Source organism: Falco rusticolus, chromosome 4 (genome assembly GCF_015220075.1).
Source record: "Falco rusticolus isolate bFalRus1 chromosome 4, bFalRus1.pri, whole genome shotgun sequence".
NCBI lineage: Eukaryota > Metazoa > Chordata > Aves > Falconiformes > Falconidae > Falco > Falco rusticolus.
The window spans coordinates 105,378,329-105,393,982 of NC_051190.1; the positions used below are offsets into that span (position 1 = coordinate 105,378,329).

The 15,654-nt window shown below is 38.2% G+C and overlaps 1 protein-coding gene across 1 annotated transcript in view; it reads left to right on the forward strand.

Annotated features, from left to right (window-relative positions):
• ZNF385D (zinc finger protein 385D) overlaps positions 1-15,654 on the forward strand; it is a 437,007-nt gene that overhangs the window by 84,715 nt on the left and 336,638 nt on the right. Inside the window, exon 2 of the mRNA XM_037386780.1 lies at positions 3,101-3,394. Within this exon, the coding sequence (XP_037242677.1) occupies positions 3,101-3,394 (294 nt within the window). The remainder of the gene's footprint in view (positions 1-3,100; positions 3,395-15,654) is intronic.

Genomic DNA, 15,654 nt, shown 5'->3' on the forward strand with positions numbered 1-15,654 from the left:
TACAGAAGGCTGAGAGGTTGATGGATTGCTGCTGCTTGCTCAGGAGAAACCTCCTCCTTCTATTAGAAGAGATATGGTACAGACCTTCCGTAGTCAAACCTCAGGTTTTCTCCTAAGCTTCCACCGTCTCATAAGGGGTTGTTGTGATTTGTCAATAGAAGTTCCTATGAGCACAACTGGTATAATAGGTTTGACTTACTTTTATGCTGCTTTTTTTATCCTCTTTAATTTTGCTTTGGAATTAGGTGTTTAGCCTGCTTTCTCACCTCTTGCTTTAGACAACTAAAATCCTAGATAAGGGTTGACTGTACACAAAAGCAGAAATAATAATGCTGACTGAACTGGTTGAGTGAGGTTTTAAGCTATAGCAAGTGCAGAGCTCCTCTCAGAACGGGGCATGTACTTTCTTAAATGAAATAGGGTTTAGATAGCATAGAAGAACACAATACTAATTAGAAAGCATACAAATCTGAAAACTAAGGTTGAAACTGTTTGGAATACTGATAGGTATAGATTTGCAGCTTTAGGAAAAACTTGTCTTTATGGTTTGATTGGAAGGCAGTAAATGACAGCAGGGCTGTCAAAACGTTTAGCTGGTGAAATTTACAATACTTGAAGCTCTCGAGAACAATTTGCAGTATTTTGGTGTAATCAGACACAAATCTGAAGACTTGTTTAGACTTATTTTTAGGTACTGAACCTTGTCTGGATCTGGGATTAAAGGCATCTGTAGCACATTTTCTTGTGTTGCTGCAATCATCTTTCTTGTCTCTAGGTTGACTGATTTGTCAGTTAAAGACCAAATAGTATCATATTGAAGGCTGCAGTAATTTTGTCACTCAAAGTACAGATTAGATTCTTCGGCTAGACCTTCATTTATTCACAAAGTCTGGGAGAACAAGCAGTTCAAAGATTTATATGTTTTATAAAGGTCTCATCAAGATGCTAAGTTGGTGTAACATTTTTGCACTCCTTGAATAGTAAATTAGGTTTGCTGTGCTCAGAGCACTTGTTCACCTGTGCCGTTTCTGTCCACCTTTAATCACATAAACTCCTATTTACATTGGTTTCAGCTGAAGTTCTACAGGTGGGATTGCCTTCTCATTTCTGTAATTGTTGCAGTTTCGTATTAGCCAAATTGAAGTTAACTATCCTTGAATTACAGTCCTGGGAGGTTGAGATAAGAACTAATGGAATATGTTTATTATTTGTCTTTGAACTATTTTGAACCAGAGATGTTGTGAAATTATTAGACTTGGGCTTGAAAGCATTCACAGGAGTGGAAAAAGTATGACTAGGGGTTGCTAAATATGTAATTAATAAACTTGAGTGAAGTCTATGCATTTAAGCTTAGCTGACTAAAATGTAGGGGCTTTATATTTTTCTTCTGTTGATTGCAACACCAATATATATAAATATGGGAAACAGAGACTAACTTTCCCTTCCCCCCCCCCCTTGATTTTGATTTTTTCAGCTTCAAAAATGCATCTTGCATTTCTAAGTGCTAAAACAGCTACAAATTTGTAGCGATTAGTCAAGTGGAGTATTTGAATGTAGGAGTGTGTGTAATGGAATGGTAACAATAGGTTGCTCTCCACACAGAGTTTATTGACCTATTTATTGTATAGTTTATATTAAAAAAAAATCAAAAAGTGATACATATGGATTTAATCCTAGAAAGGATTATAAAATAGTTCTGCTGTAATAACTACTTGTATTTCTGTAGTGGATTGACCTCGACTGGCTGCTGGACACCCAACCCAGCCGCTCTCTCACTCCATTTCCACACGAGGGCAGGGAGGGGGAGATAAGGTGGAACAGCTTGTGGGTTGAGGTGAAGACAGGGATAGCACTTACGGGTTACCGTCACGCGCAAGAGAGAATCAGCTTGGGAAAAATTAATTTAATTTAGTGCCAATTAAAATAGAGTAGGATGGTAAGAAGCAAAGACAAAACCCTAAACCACTTTGTCCCTCTGTCCCCCCACTTCTTCCTTGGCTTAATTTCTCTCCTGACTCTTTTACACTATTCCCCCACCTCTGAGCAGTGCAGGACAATACGGGTTGTGGTCAATCCATATTACTTCATCTCTGCTGTACCTTACTCCTCACAGTTCCTCTGTACCAGCAAGGGGCCCTTCCCATGGGATGCAGTCCTTCACAAACTGCTCCAGTGAGGGTCCTTCCCGTGGGCTGCAATTATTGAAAAGCTGCTCCAGCATGGGTCCTTTCCATGGGGTCACAGGTCTTGCCAGAAAACCTGCTCCAGTGTAGGCTCCTCTCCACCTGCATGGGCTCCTCCATGATCTGCAGGTGGGTGCCTGCTCCACCATGGACCTCCATGGGCTGCAGGGGGACAGCCTGCCTCACCGTGGTCTTCACCAGGGGCTGCAGGGGAGTCTGCCCTCCAGTGCCTGCAGCACCTCCTCCTCCTCCTTTTCCACTGTCCACAGGACTGTTTCTCTGAGTTGTTTCAGCTGCTGGACAGTGGCTGAATATAGGTTATCTGTCTCAAACAGGTTATCACAGGGGTGCCACATCTATGGCTGATGGGCTCAGCTTTGGGCACTGGTGGGTCAGTTTTGGAGCTGCCAGCAACCAGCTGTCCCCAGCATGGGACAGCCCCTGGCTTTGTCCCGGAGGGGCCGCCCTCCAGCACTTAGGCACCTGCACCAATACAGTGTCCCAGTGAAGGTAACACTTAAGATGTCATAACCTTCATCTAGACTTTGCAGAGATTTCTAACTTGACATTTGTAAGGTTCATTTTCATAAGATAATTCTTAAAAAGTTAAACTAATCAATGGTTAAAATAGAAATAATTTTAAAAAATATTTTTTTAAAAAAATCCCTGTGACAGGTTGGCTCCAGTGATAGATTTGGTAGTGCCCCTGAACATCTGAACATTCATTGAGTGGCTGTGAAGTTACTCATATTAAATAGCAGAGCTAAAAAACATGAACAAAAAGCAAAATACATGAGCAGAAATGTAGTGTTAAGATAGGAGAATGCAAAGAATGATTTTCTGCCTTTTACTTTTTTGCAATTTTAGAAATCTTGTGTGTATTGTTTTGTATTACTCATCAATTTTCCCTCTTACAGTTTTTCACCCTGCAGAAAATATGAAGAAGCCCTGGAGCCCTGATTTACCAGTCGACAACCACTCATACAGTTCAGATTTCACATCCGTCCTGGACAGGGAAGGTGAGAAAGAATTAGGACCTGATGGCACTGAAGAAAAGAAGGAGAGAGAAAAGAAACACACCAATTTCACTTTGTGTAATGTTTGTAACATTCAACTGAACTCTGCTGCTCAGGCACAAATCCACTACAATGGCAAATCCCATCAGAAGCGGTTAAAACAGCTCAGCAATGGAAATCTCAAAACTGATAATGGTAAGCATTAAAATACACACTTTTTGTCATGATTTGATCTGAGAATTGCAGCAATGGTTAGGAATGTCAATATATGTGAGTCTCAGCATTTTTTTTTTTAATGCAGCCAACAATTTCTTTGAAGTTAAGGCAAAGACTCTTGGTGACTTCAGAGTGCTTGGGGTCATCCCTAGCATGAGCATCTGGTAAATAGTTAAAGGTATACCATCTGTGGTGTTACAAGTGGTTTTCATTTTATATTTTGTTTACATGATGATGTTGATTCAGATTCTTTCTCATTCTGTTTGCATTTTGATGTTTTTTAGCATAATCGGTGATATTCCATATTTCACAGTCTACTAGAAAGGCTATACTTGCTAGGGGTACGTTTGCTTTTAATGAATGTAAAGCAGTTGCAGAATAAATTGAAACAAATACATTACACAGAACAAATACGTTCCCAAACTCATTTCACTTTAGTTTGCTTATTCAGGTTTCAAACCAATATCTAGCATAATTCTGTTTAAAGATCATGACTGAAGTCAGACAGAGGTGGAACAAAGGTTATTTTGATTTTAATTTATTTCATTGACAGCTTTGAGAAAAGCATTTTGCAGTAGGTGGCATGTTTCCCTATCATCAGTGTGAATTGTATGCCTCAAAATAAAACATGTTTGTGGCTGTCTGAACAAAAGTAGATCACGTGAGAGAGGCACACAATGGTCCCTAACAAGAGAAAAAAGTTACTGTGTTACAGTCTTCTCAATTTCATAACAGGTAGTACTCAACTTTGCTGTACTGTGGGTAGTTGTACTTTATTATTCTATCTGCTTCTATGTACCATGTCACAGAAATTATGGTCTTAATATGATGTACTCCAGACTTTCAGACTTTCTTTCTTCAGGCCATGCACGTTGCTTAATATTTTGTGCCGTGAGTTGCTTCCTGTCCCATCTGCAGAAGGATATGCAGAAGACTAATCCTTAGATAGCATTTAAGAGGTATTTTAATAATCTGCTTTGTCCTGGCTTTAAGAGTGGGAAATAATATGGGTATGTTGCTGAAGTGTGGTGCACATGAGTGCTTTGCTATGTACAAAGTGTAGCTCATTTCCTCAAAGCAAAACAATAAAACAAAGCCCATAACACTGAACAGCACGAATCATTCTGTCTTTAAGTGGCAGGATTATAACATTTGGCACTGTTCATAGTTCAGGCCTAGGAAGGACGCTACTACCACTAGTAGGAGCTGTGAACATGCATGAAGAAAGATTGACTTCCTAATTGATTAAAGATGCAATATGGTTATCCACCAATGCATTCTTTCTAAAACCAAATAAATGCAGTCTAATATTATTTATATCTTCAGTTAAGTTAAAATGGTGTTATCATTGTTATTAGCACACAAAAAAAATTGCTAATGATACAAAGTGTGTTTCTTCAGTTCATTTTCTTGTTTTAGTCCATGGTAGTGAAAGTATTAGTAATTAAGCAATGCTGAAATTAGTGTCAAAGGACTTCAGTCATGCTTCAACATTTGTATTCTAGAGAGGGTCAGAGTACTAGCATAGTGGTATGTTTCTTATTTCTTCCTTAAAAGTATCCCTGCGTCATGTGTAGCTGCATCCATTTGTAGTCAGAAAATAGCTGACTGACTATCTAGCTCTTTGTTTCAAAGTGCAGTTATTTGTGGGGGTTCCCTGTTTGAGATGCCTTTTCTAAGTCAAGTAGAAATTGGAACCTGACAGACCTTCCACAATAATAGGTTTTGTCACAACTGGCGTATCTGAAGTATGGGCAGTTTTTTTGACAAATGATTGTTTTGTCGATGAGACCCGAGCAAGCTCAAGTGACATATTAGCATGACTAAAAAAAAAAAATAAAAATTATAACTTGACCATTTTGGCTTATCATGTGCACACAGATGATGCTTTCTGAAGGTCACTGATGCAGCTACAGTGCTGTTAAAAATGCACAGCACTGTTTATTCAGTGTATGTCAGTAGGTTGCTTTATTTATGAGAATGATATTTCTTGTGTAGAAGTCTGATTGTCACACAAAACAGCTGTTGTGCTCAGTGTCCAGGTTAACGGTCTAGTCATTCTTGAGACTAAATTATGCTGTAAATCAAAATCAAGTAAAGGCTCTGCTTTCTGAAATTGTCTTCTAAGGCTTCGTCATCAGTAGTTATTCAATATATGTCATGTTGAATCAGTGAAGTGCTTGCACTATGCACAAGAAAACCTCGTTTCCAAATACAGCGATTCATGGAGAGTACTGGAGGTTGTATATGCCTTTGCAAAGTCGCGTGCTCACTTAGAACTAACGTGGGTGGAAAGGTTGGAAAAAATACTGGAATTGTGATTCTCCTTGTTTTGTTTTCTCTCTGAATTATTCCTGCAGAGCAGGACAGGTTTGTGTCTTGTATGTCACGAGGGGTAATAGAAATGGATGATTAATTCATATGAAGCAACAGCCCATATCTTCTTATTCCTAAATAATTTGCAATGGAATGCTGAGGTAGGGTTCAGCTGTATTAGCATTTGACTGTGTAATTAAAGTTGTCATGCTATAGTGTCATCTTCAAACTGTGTGAAGTAGCTTTTACCTTCTGGACGTAAATAACAAAGCATGTTATTATACTTTAATATCTCTGCATAATTTCATAAGGTAAGTTGCTTAAGCACAAACCCTATTAACCCTGCAAATGTACAATTAATAAATGCTGTGCATTGTGGGGATAAAAGCAGCATTGCTTTGCTGCTGTATTGGTATCTGTACTGAATTTGAACAACTCACCTGATTTATGCTAAAAAGTTTTGCTAGTTGCCTATCTGTCAGCTTGATAGCTTTACTGTATGATACCCACTTGGTTCCTTCCTGGGGCAGAGCAGCCTCAGAGGAGCACACTGTGCAGGGTCACAGAAATGATGTGAACCCGTTGTTTCTTGTGTCATTACTTGGTACAGTGATTTGTGATGACTTAACAGGACATAGTGAGACATCAGCATTTCTGTTACTGAAGTCTATATGCTTGGAAGTAACACAATTTTTTGTGTTCTTTCCTCCTAATAATTGCCTTTTATGTCACTTAAAAAGACTTCTCACACTGTCCTCATTACACCCTACAATATATTGCTCTTGGGGGTGATTTTTTTGCCTCTCTGCTCTTGTTCATGCAGTAGCAAGGTGACGAGTGAGTCAGTGGAGATTTTGAGTTAAGTTTTGGGATTAAAAGGGGGCGAAATGCATTTCCTATCTGGTCTTCCAACATGGCACCACTGCTCACAAAACCAGTCTGGATGCTGTAGGAAGAGGTGACCTCTTGTGGGAAATTGTGTATTCTAACCAGCAAGAGTAAGACTCATGTTTCTACTTACAGAACGGAAAAATAACTGTGGATGCAAACGTGTAACACTACCAGTGAGAAAGCTGATATTTCTAAGATTTTATGTAAACCAGCATTTCCCCTGTGCTTCCTTTCATGTAAATTCCTGAATCATCATGAGTGAATGAGGCATGGTTAGGACAAATCCTAAAACTGCTTTGCTCTGCAATACTTTCTACAATGCATTAGATAACAAGTGGAGAAATAATAAGGCAGATGAGAAATGGCACAAAATTCATAGAACTCCTTTCACTTTAAAAATTGATTTCTGAAACATTATTCATTCGAAACATAGCAGCCAGTAAGGCACTTGGCAGTACTTTTTTTATCTAGCCCTCTGAATTCATAACCCAGACAAAAGACTATCCAGTTTAGCAAGTTTAATTTACTTTCTTTTAAATTAAACCTGCCTCCTTTTTTTTTTTTTTAATGAAATTTCACCTTAGTAAAATTTTATTGTGGTGTAATGAGGACAGTGAGTGCATGGAGGAAAGAAAGGGAAAAAATCAGAATTAAATATCCCCCCCTTTTTTTTCTTACCCCTTGCAGATAGCAAATCTCTTAATTCAGCACCAGAAACTACCTAAGAATGAATAACAATTTGATTATTTGCTTGTTATAGTTATGCTGAAATATACACTAAAATATGAGCAAAATTTGTTTCGCACATTTTATCAGCCACTTTTGGTGGTTGAATGTAGTGCCCCATAACAACTCTTGAGATGACATTTCTGTATCAACACAGTAAATTTTTGGGTTCTGGTCAGAGCAAATATTTAATCTTTTACAACTTTTTCTTTTTTGCACCAAAATTCTGACCTTACAGTCCTGCAGGCAGGAAATCTAGAAGATTCATGTAAGCCACTTGCAGAATCTCCTTCCTTGTACTTCCCTGTTGCCAGTTCTGTGCTGCTGCAATGCTTTATGCTTCTGCTGTCATGTTTTTTGATCCTAAAACCTGGCAGTTTTGGGGAAGACAGAGTCTTACTTTGAGGTGGTAAGCTGCAGCTTTCAGGGAAATGGTGTCACCTGTTATTCCCATTGCATTAGTCCTCCTTTCAGAGAAAGAGAATTGCAAAGGGCATTGAGGAATAGAGGAAATCTTCAGACAAAGTATATTCTCCTTCAGAGGAGGCATTTTCTGTTAGTTTCCTGGGAAACAAATATTGTCACATCAGCTTGAGATGTGTCTGGAAGTCGTCTCTCTTGCAAACTTTTTTTTTTTTTAAAATGTCATGTTCTGATGCGGAGCCTCACAGCCAGTTAATGGTAAATCCAGTATGAGTTATCTTCTGGTTTTAAGCCTCTAGTTTGTGGGTCATAGATACCAGTATTTCGTAAAGAAGGACAGCAGATTCCTTCTGGGTATTCTGTAATACCTCCCAAATGTAAAATGTCTCTGGACAAGTAGCACTGGCTGAGGGCAGTGTGTTGTCACTTCCACTGCTCCCAGATGTACATCTTTCTTATTCCAAAGCACTTGTCTGTTTTCATCATGTTTCTATTCTAGTCAGTGAATTATTAACACAGTTTCTGTGTTTAAGAGCATTTTTGCAAGCAAGATATGCTTTTAAGGCACTACTTGTGTTTGCAGAATTTATTTTTTTTAATTATATTTAGAAGTGTAATATCCACTATATATGACAACATAGTTCAGTACCAAGTTTTATCACAAGGTAACTTCTGTATCATTGAATGAGTTAAGTTTAAGAAAGCGCCAGCTCACACCAGCAACGTGCACAATGTTCATATTCCCCCTAATAAGCGCAGTAGGATCCATTTGGCTTTGTGAGTATGCAAAAAATGACGGGTGGGTTGTTATTGTGGAGAAACTCTACATGTGTGCAAATATCCACTGTAGACTTTCTATAGTTAGCTGACTGCTACCTATTAAAAATAAATACAAAGAGATGTTACTAAATTTTAATACTGATCAATCACAGGTAAAAACTAGCATCAAGAAGTTGGGGGAAGGCTGGGGAGAAAGTTTAATGAGTGCACCCAGAATAACTTCAATAATGCCATGCAGTCACAAAGCTAACATATGTTTTAGTAATTCCCAAAACGTTCTTTTAGATTTGGGGAAGAGAAATTCATAATAGTTAAACAATTTTTCATGTAGTTTATCTGGTAATTGGTCCACTGAATATGATGACAGAATAAAAAAAAAAGTCTAGAAAACAGTTTTTATTAATTATGATTAATTCCTCAGAAACTGGAGGATGAGTAGAAATTTATGGCTAAATACACTTAAAGTATTTTTGCAGTTCCTTATGGTTCATTGAGTGCACTTAAGAATGTGTTTATATCCTTTGTTGAAGCATGCTTTCGGTCTCAGCTGGCAAATTCCTTTCTTTTCTACCATCTTAGGTGACAACTGAATAAAACCTGCTGTGGCAGTTTATTAAGAATCAAACTGTTTGAGGTATGTGAAGAGTCTGAACCATACCTCTGGGTCTAAACAAGCCTTGAAAAGGTTGAAAAGTTTACAAAGAATTGGGTTTGTTCTCGTTTTCTGCATTGATTAATATAAGACGGTAAAGATTCTCTTTTAATATCCCCAGCTGGATAGAGTGCCCTCCTTTTGGATACCATCTCCAAAGCAAGATGCTTAGCAAGTTGTGTCCACCCAAAAGGCATGCATGTTTGTCCATGAGAAATTCTGCAACAGTGTTAGACAGCTGAAACAAATCCAGAAGTGGGTCTTTGCTGCCTTATAGCAAACCTGGGTAGGGTTTCTCATTGCTGTGTTAGGACAGTGGGAGCTGAGGTACTTAAATTTTGTCTTCAACAGCACACAAAGGCTGCTGTTATACGCAGGTTCGAGGGTGAAAATCTTCACCCATTGCGTGCCTGCTTGCTACATTTAATTCTTTTCCATACTCGCAGATCTTACTCTGCACAGTCCAAATGTCATTCTCTCACAGTTCGCTTGTCTTTGTTAGACATTTATGGCCTCATGTCTTCAAGTCTTTATGTTGCTCTGAGATGTACATCGCTTTTTCTTCTGTGTTGAAAAAGAGCTGCCCTTTTAGTCCTCAAAGCTGTGCTTAAAAAACGCTTGCGAAAAGCGGGAAAGCTAACTGTCAGCTTGCTCTCCGCACCTCTGCTTAACATCAACGTTGCCTCTTTTTAATCACTTTTCTTTTGTGTGTCTTCTGTTGGTTGTTTGGTTTATTTCCCTTCCTGTATGGTTCCAAGCTAGCACCTGCCATACACCCTGAACTGGTTTGTCTCTCTATTTTAAAGTTAATACTGGTTTAGGTAAGTATTGTCTTAATGGTTTATGCTGTAACAGGAATATCGATAATAAATACCAAATTAGCTGTATAAGGTTTTTACTCTGGGAGCAATCTCTGTCCGTCTGTGGTGTTCTGAACTGTGCAAAGATGTTGGTCTGCCATTCTTTGCTTCTCCCTGAGTGTGGCACCAGTCGCATTTGTGAGGATGCTGGCATTTGATCTCTGCTTGCCTGTAAGAGCTAACAGACTGTTGAAACCTGTTTTGCAGGGTCTCCATTTAGTTCTGGTTATATCACTAGGTCCAATATAGATTATGATGACTGTGGCTTCCTTCCAGACCTTCTCAGTATCTTGTCTTCTTTTAATATGATGTGGTCTGGTTTTTTTTCTGCACTGGCATCTGGTAGGCAACAAATCTATGAGTCATGACAACACACTAAGTTTATCAACATTTCCCAGTGTTAATTCCCTGAGAGCTAGCTTTTGCCATATTCAGTTATTTTTCTTTCGTCAAATATAGAACTCTTTTCCTCAATGAGGCTGTAAAAGGATAAATTTGTACCTCTCATGTGGCAGTATTTTTTTAATTTTTAGGATATCACAAAATTTAAGAAGAATTTTTGAGCTATATTCAAGTAGAAGAAAAATAAAGCAGATATCATCAAATGTGACACATGTTCCAGTAATCCTGACTTTTTCCTATTTATGGCTTTTTATTTCTCTGATTCAAAATATACTGTCTTCCCGATAGTCATGTCACTGAAATAGTTAGTTAATTTTTTATCCTCTGACATGTTTCGCCAGTAGGGGGATATATATCTCAAGATCAGAATTTTAAGATCAGCTCCAATAAAATTAATTACAAAGTGCTATTGATTTCAAGAGAAGGATGCAAGTGCCTCACTCTGTTGTGGAACTTAATGTTAGCAGACACTTATGCCAGTTCAGTTTACATCATTGAGGAATCACCAATTCTAATCTACAGTTCACACTGCTACTGTGAATCGCCAATTCTAATCTACAGTTCACACTGCTACTGTGGGAGCAAGTTGACCTGTATGATGTCTTTCCTTTGTTGCTCACACTAGCGTTTATAGGTTAGCCTGGCTGGAGTCCCCATGCAGACAGCATTGTAGGTGTAGACATAATCAAGATTCCCCCCAAGGTTTTCCGTATGTATGAAATTAGAGAGCTGGAAAAATACGGTAATTATAAGCAAAGCAGCTCACTCACTAAACTAGTTCTTTGTTCTGTACTCAAAATTAAAATTCATCTCTTAGACGCTTTATGTGAGGCTTATATGTCTTTGAATGCAAGACTCACCAGGGGATGTTATATAAATTGTTATAAGGAATATAACATGAGTGTATGACTTTGTGATTATAAAAGTAATATTGAATGTATCTTTTTACAGGCTTTAGTGGCATAATGACTATTAGATTAAAACCAAAAACAAGACAGTCTCCCGCTGTGCTGGAACCCACAATGTTGTAAAAGAAAAGTTTAGTGAGGAATAATTTTGTGATCAAACATGTTATGCACTTAAGCAATTTCATTCTTATCCAAGTATAGTGAAAGTAAAACTGGAAATGTCAAAATTACTCACTTTGGTATTTCTGAATCCGGTTGGTTAGCAATTGTGTCAAAGATTATTCAGAAACAGAGTATTACTAATTTTCTTCTGTTGATCCTGTTCCATTTGCAATAGTTCTTGGGAGCACTTAACAACTCACCTGTGCCTTTTTTTCCCCAGGAGAACTTAATCCCTACTTTTTGAGTAATTTCATTACATCCCAATAGAATAGCAATATTGTTGACAAGTGGATGAAAAAATTCCTCCTTCCACTTCCATTCCTGTCCTCAAATTCAATAGAGGTTTAAACCTTGGCAACTTACACTGTGCACAGATATATTTTTTTCACTGGGGAAGGACAGAATTTGGTCTTTTTCTTGGTCCTCAGTTTTAACCATTCTGATAGTATGTCCAGGTTTTTCCTAGGGTATTGTTTGGGTTTGTGGTTTGGGGTTTTTTTGTTTGTTTGTTTGTTTTTTAATTGGATAATCAAACTGGAAAAAAACCCCAGTGATTACATGGTTATAATTCTGACTGCATTTAGATCAATTTTCCTTACTTTTGAGTCATATTACTAGTCATAAAACTTTTTTGTAGTAAAACACAGATGGAAGCATATGCATAGCTGGTCATTCTCAGCAAACCTGCAATTTCAGTGCTGCCTTTTTCTACTTTTGCTGTTTAAAAAATAGTATCTTTAATGTATGTTTTTTCCTAGAAGAGGTAGCGGAACTGTACTGATAAACTGACAGCATTCTTCTTACCGAAGGTAGTTGAGACAAGGACCGTAGGCAAATGTAGTCAAGTTCAAATTTAAATACTGCCAGGGATGTCCCTCCACTCAGTAGTGATACCTGGTACTCTGAAGTGTCTTTGCTATGTGATACATTAAAAATCAGAAGTCTTTAAAAGAAGCAGCTCACCTTTTTGGAGTAGTCTCTGATCTCACACCCATAGGGCATTATGGTCAAGCCTGTAGGAATTTTTTTCTTGTGGAATTGTGTACGGGGAAAGTTGTCACTGGCAAGCAGAATAGTACATTTTAAAGGGACCTGTGTGTGAGGAATAGAAAACAGTGATGCCTGGAAAGGGGTAAATGTTACTCCCATCTTCAGAAAAGGCAAGAATCAGAAGCCAGCCAGTCAGTTATCAGTGGCCAGGGAGTTTATGGAACAAGTCTCTATGAAAGCCATTTGCAGGCATATGAAGTAGAGGAAGGTGATTGGGAACAGCCAACACACATTTACATGCAGACTTTGCAAGACCAACCTGATTATGTTCTACGGTGAAATGACTGGCTCTGTGAACGTGAGGATTTAGTTTTCTGACTGAAGAAAGGCTTTCATCATGGTCTTCCGTAGGATTGTTGTAGCCAAATTGGTGAGATAGGGGCTGGGTGAAGTGGAGTACGAAGCAGAAGCTGTCCAAACTATCTGGTTCAAAGCGCAATGATCAACTTCGCACAGTCTAAGAGCCAGGCGATTGGTTACGCACCCCTCAGGGACTGAGTGAGGCCAGTGCTGTTTAACACTTTCGTTAGTGACCCTGGTCATGGGATGGAGTGCACTCTTACCAAATCTGCAGATGACACTAAACATGGCGAAATCATTAGTATGATGGAGTGCGGAGCTGCCATTCACAGGATCCTCAACAAGCTGCAGGATTGCCCCAGCAGTAACCTCATGAACTTCAGCAGATGCAAAAATGTGAAGTTCTACACCTGGAACATACACAGGTACAGGCTGGACGCTGACTGGCTAGAGAGAAGCTTTTTGAAAAAGGACTTGGGCGTCCTTGTCTGCAGCAAATTGAATGTGATTCATGAGCTTTTGTAGAGGTGAAGGCTTAACTGCACACTTGGCTGCATTTACACGAGGGTAAGTGGTAGATTGAGGGACGTGATTTCTATCCGCTCTGAGCTTTTGAGATCATATGTGGAGTACTGTGCCCAGTTTTGGGCCCCCAATACAACACTGACATCAACAAAAGAGAGTGAGTCTGGAGGAGCATCACTAAGATGGTCACATTGCTGGAGCGCATGACTCGTGGTAAGTTGACAAAGCTGTTTTTGTTTATTTTGAATAAGAGAAGGGCTAATGGAGAATGCTTTTGCAGTCTTCAACTTCCTGGAGGAGTTTTAGAGAGAAGATGAATGTGTACAGTGAAAGGGCAAGAGGTGATAGTCACAAGTTGCCGCAAGTGAAATTCTGATTACATATGTAGAAAAACAGCATTCAGACTTCACTGTAAAATGGGTAAGCACTGGAATAAGTTGTCTAGAGAGGCTATGAAAATTATTATCTGGAGGTTTTTAAGAACCCTGCCTGATCTAACCTTGAAGTTAATTCTGCTTTGAGTAGGAAGTTGGGTAAAGTGAATTCCAGAGATCTGTTTCAAACTGAATTATTCTAAGGTGAATTTCTGTAGAAAATACACTGGGAAGATTTCAATTTTAAAGATTCAGGGTCCTACGTGCTTAATTTACATGAGGCAGGGGTGGGAAATATTCAGCCAAAGGCTTGGGTTTTTTTCTTTAAAAAGAAAAAAAACACCAAGAAAATGCCGCTCAGTGTCAAGTTGCTGATGTTATTTGAAGAAGCAAAACATATACAGTAAAATCTGTATTCTTTGAAAGCTTTGAGATGTAAAACAAACTGTCAAAGCCTTTTTTAGTATTTTCTTTTTTTCATCAGGTTGCCTGTAGCATATTATCGGAACTGCTATTGGTGCATATTACAGTCTATGTAGCTAAAAGATTATTAAAATAAAATTCTTGTCCTCTAAAGGTGAAAATCTAGGAACAAAGCTACTAGTATACATGGATCTTGTTTTCAGACCTTCTGTTGTTAGTGGTGACACAGGGAAGAACAGGTGCTACAAGATGCAGTAAGTAACAACAGATGTTGTGTTGTTTAGTGATGTATTAAGACATCCTTGGTCTTCATGGTAGGTCAATACTAATAACCATTCAAACTTATTTTTCTTAAAATACATTAACTTGTAATGTAACCGTTGAAGATGTCAACAGTAGAGCCTGCCATGTAAGCACTGGAGTGATCAAACAGCTCATTTAAAAAAATATCTAAAAATTGATGTTGAATTTATGGGGCTTTTGGTTTTGTGTGTGGTGTGTTTTTCTCACACATGACATCTCATCGTGAAATGGAATTATGATTAATTAAAAAGTAATTTTTGTATGTTGAGGGAAATACATAGATGTCTTTTTAGAATTGTCATCATAATCTTGTATCAAAAGTGCCACACATCAGTGACTGAGTATTGCCAATGTTTTTAAAACTTGAAATGTTCAAGAAAAAAATATTGCCATAATAACTCACTGTATTTTATTTGATTTTATCAATGACTCTTTTGATGTCAGTGACCCTCATCACAAACAGATGAAATATGCTTGAAAAAGCCAAAAACAAGACCCTGGAACTGCCAGGCTTTGAAAAATATGTATTATTCAGAATTGCAGTGTTGGCATTTAAAGACTTACTGTGAAATAAATTGTTTCAAGGACAATGGCAAGCCTCTCTGGTCTTATAAACACTCCGAATTAAAAGATGGTGGAAACAAACAATGCTATAGCTAAAGAAAGAACAGTTAAATAAGTTTATAGCTGGCATAGAAGACTCAGTACTATTCAACAAGGAAACATTTTAATTTTACCAATGCTGCTTTTTTTGCAAGCTGGAAGAGTTTATTTCAACAGATTGATGCTCTTAATTTTTCTTTGTGAGATTGGATGTACATGTAAATAGTTATAAATTACTTCATGTCTTCTGGTACAGGCTGAAAATCTGGACTGTAGGTTAGTTTAATCTGTTACATATCTGTAAATCTCCTGTGGGAGAAATAATTTGCTGCTTTTGTGATTCCTTTGATACCTCACACAACCCATCCTACAAAATCCATTGACCACGTTAATAGAGTTCAAGAGTGTCAGGTTAAATTTGAATATGTGTGCTTCTGAGTACAGTGCTTATTTATTCATACACACATACATGTGCACACACACAAAAATCACGGCACAGTTTATCGTTAATCTGCATAGAAATGCTGTAGCTCTTGGGCTA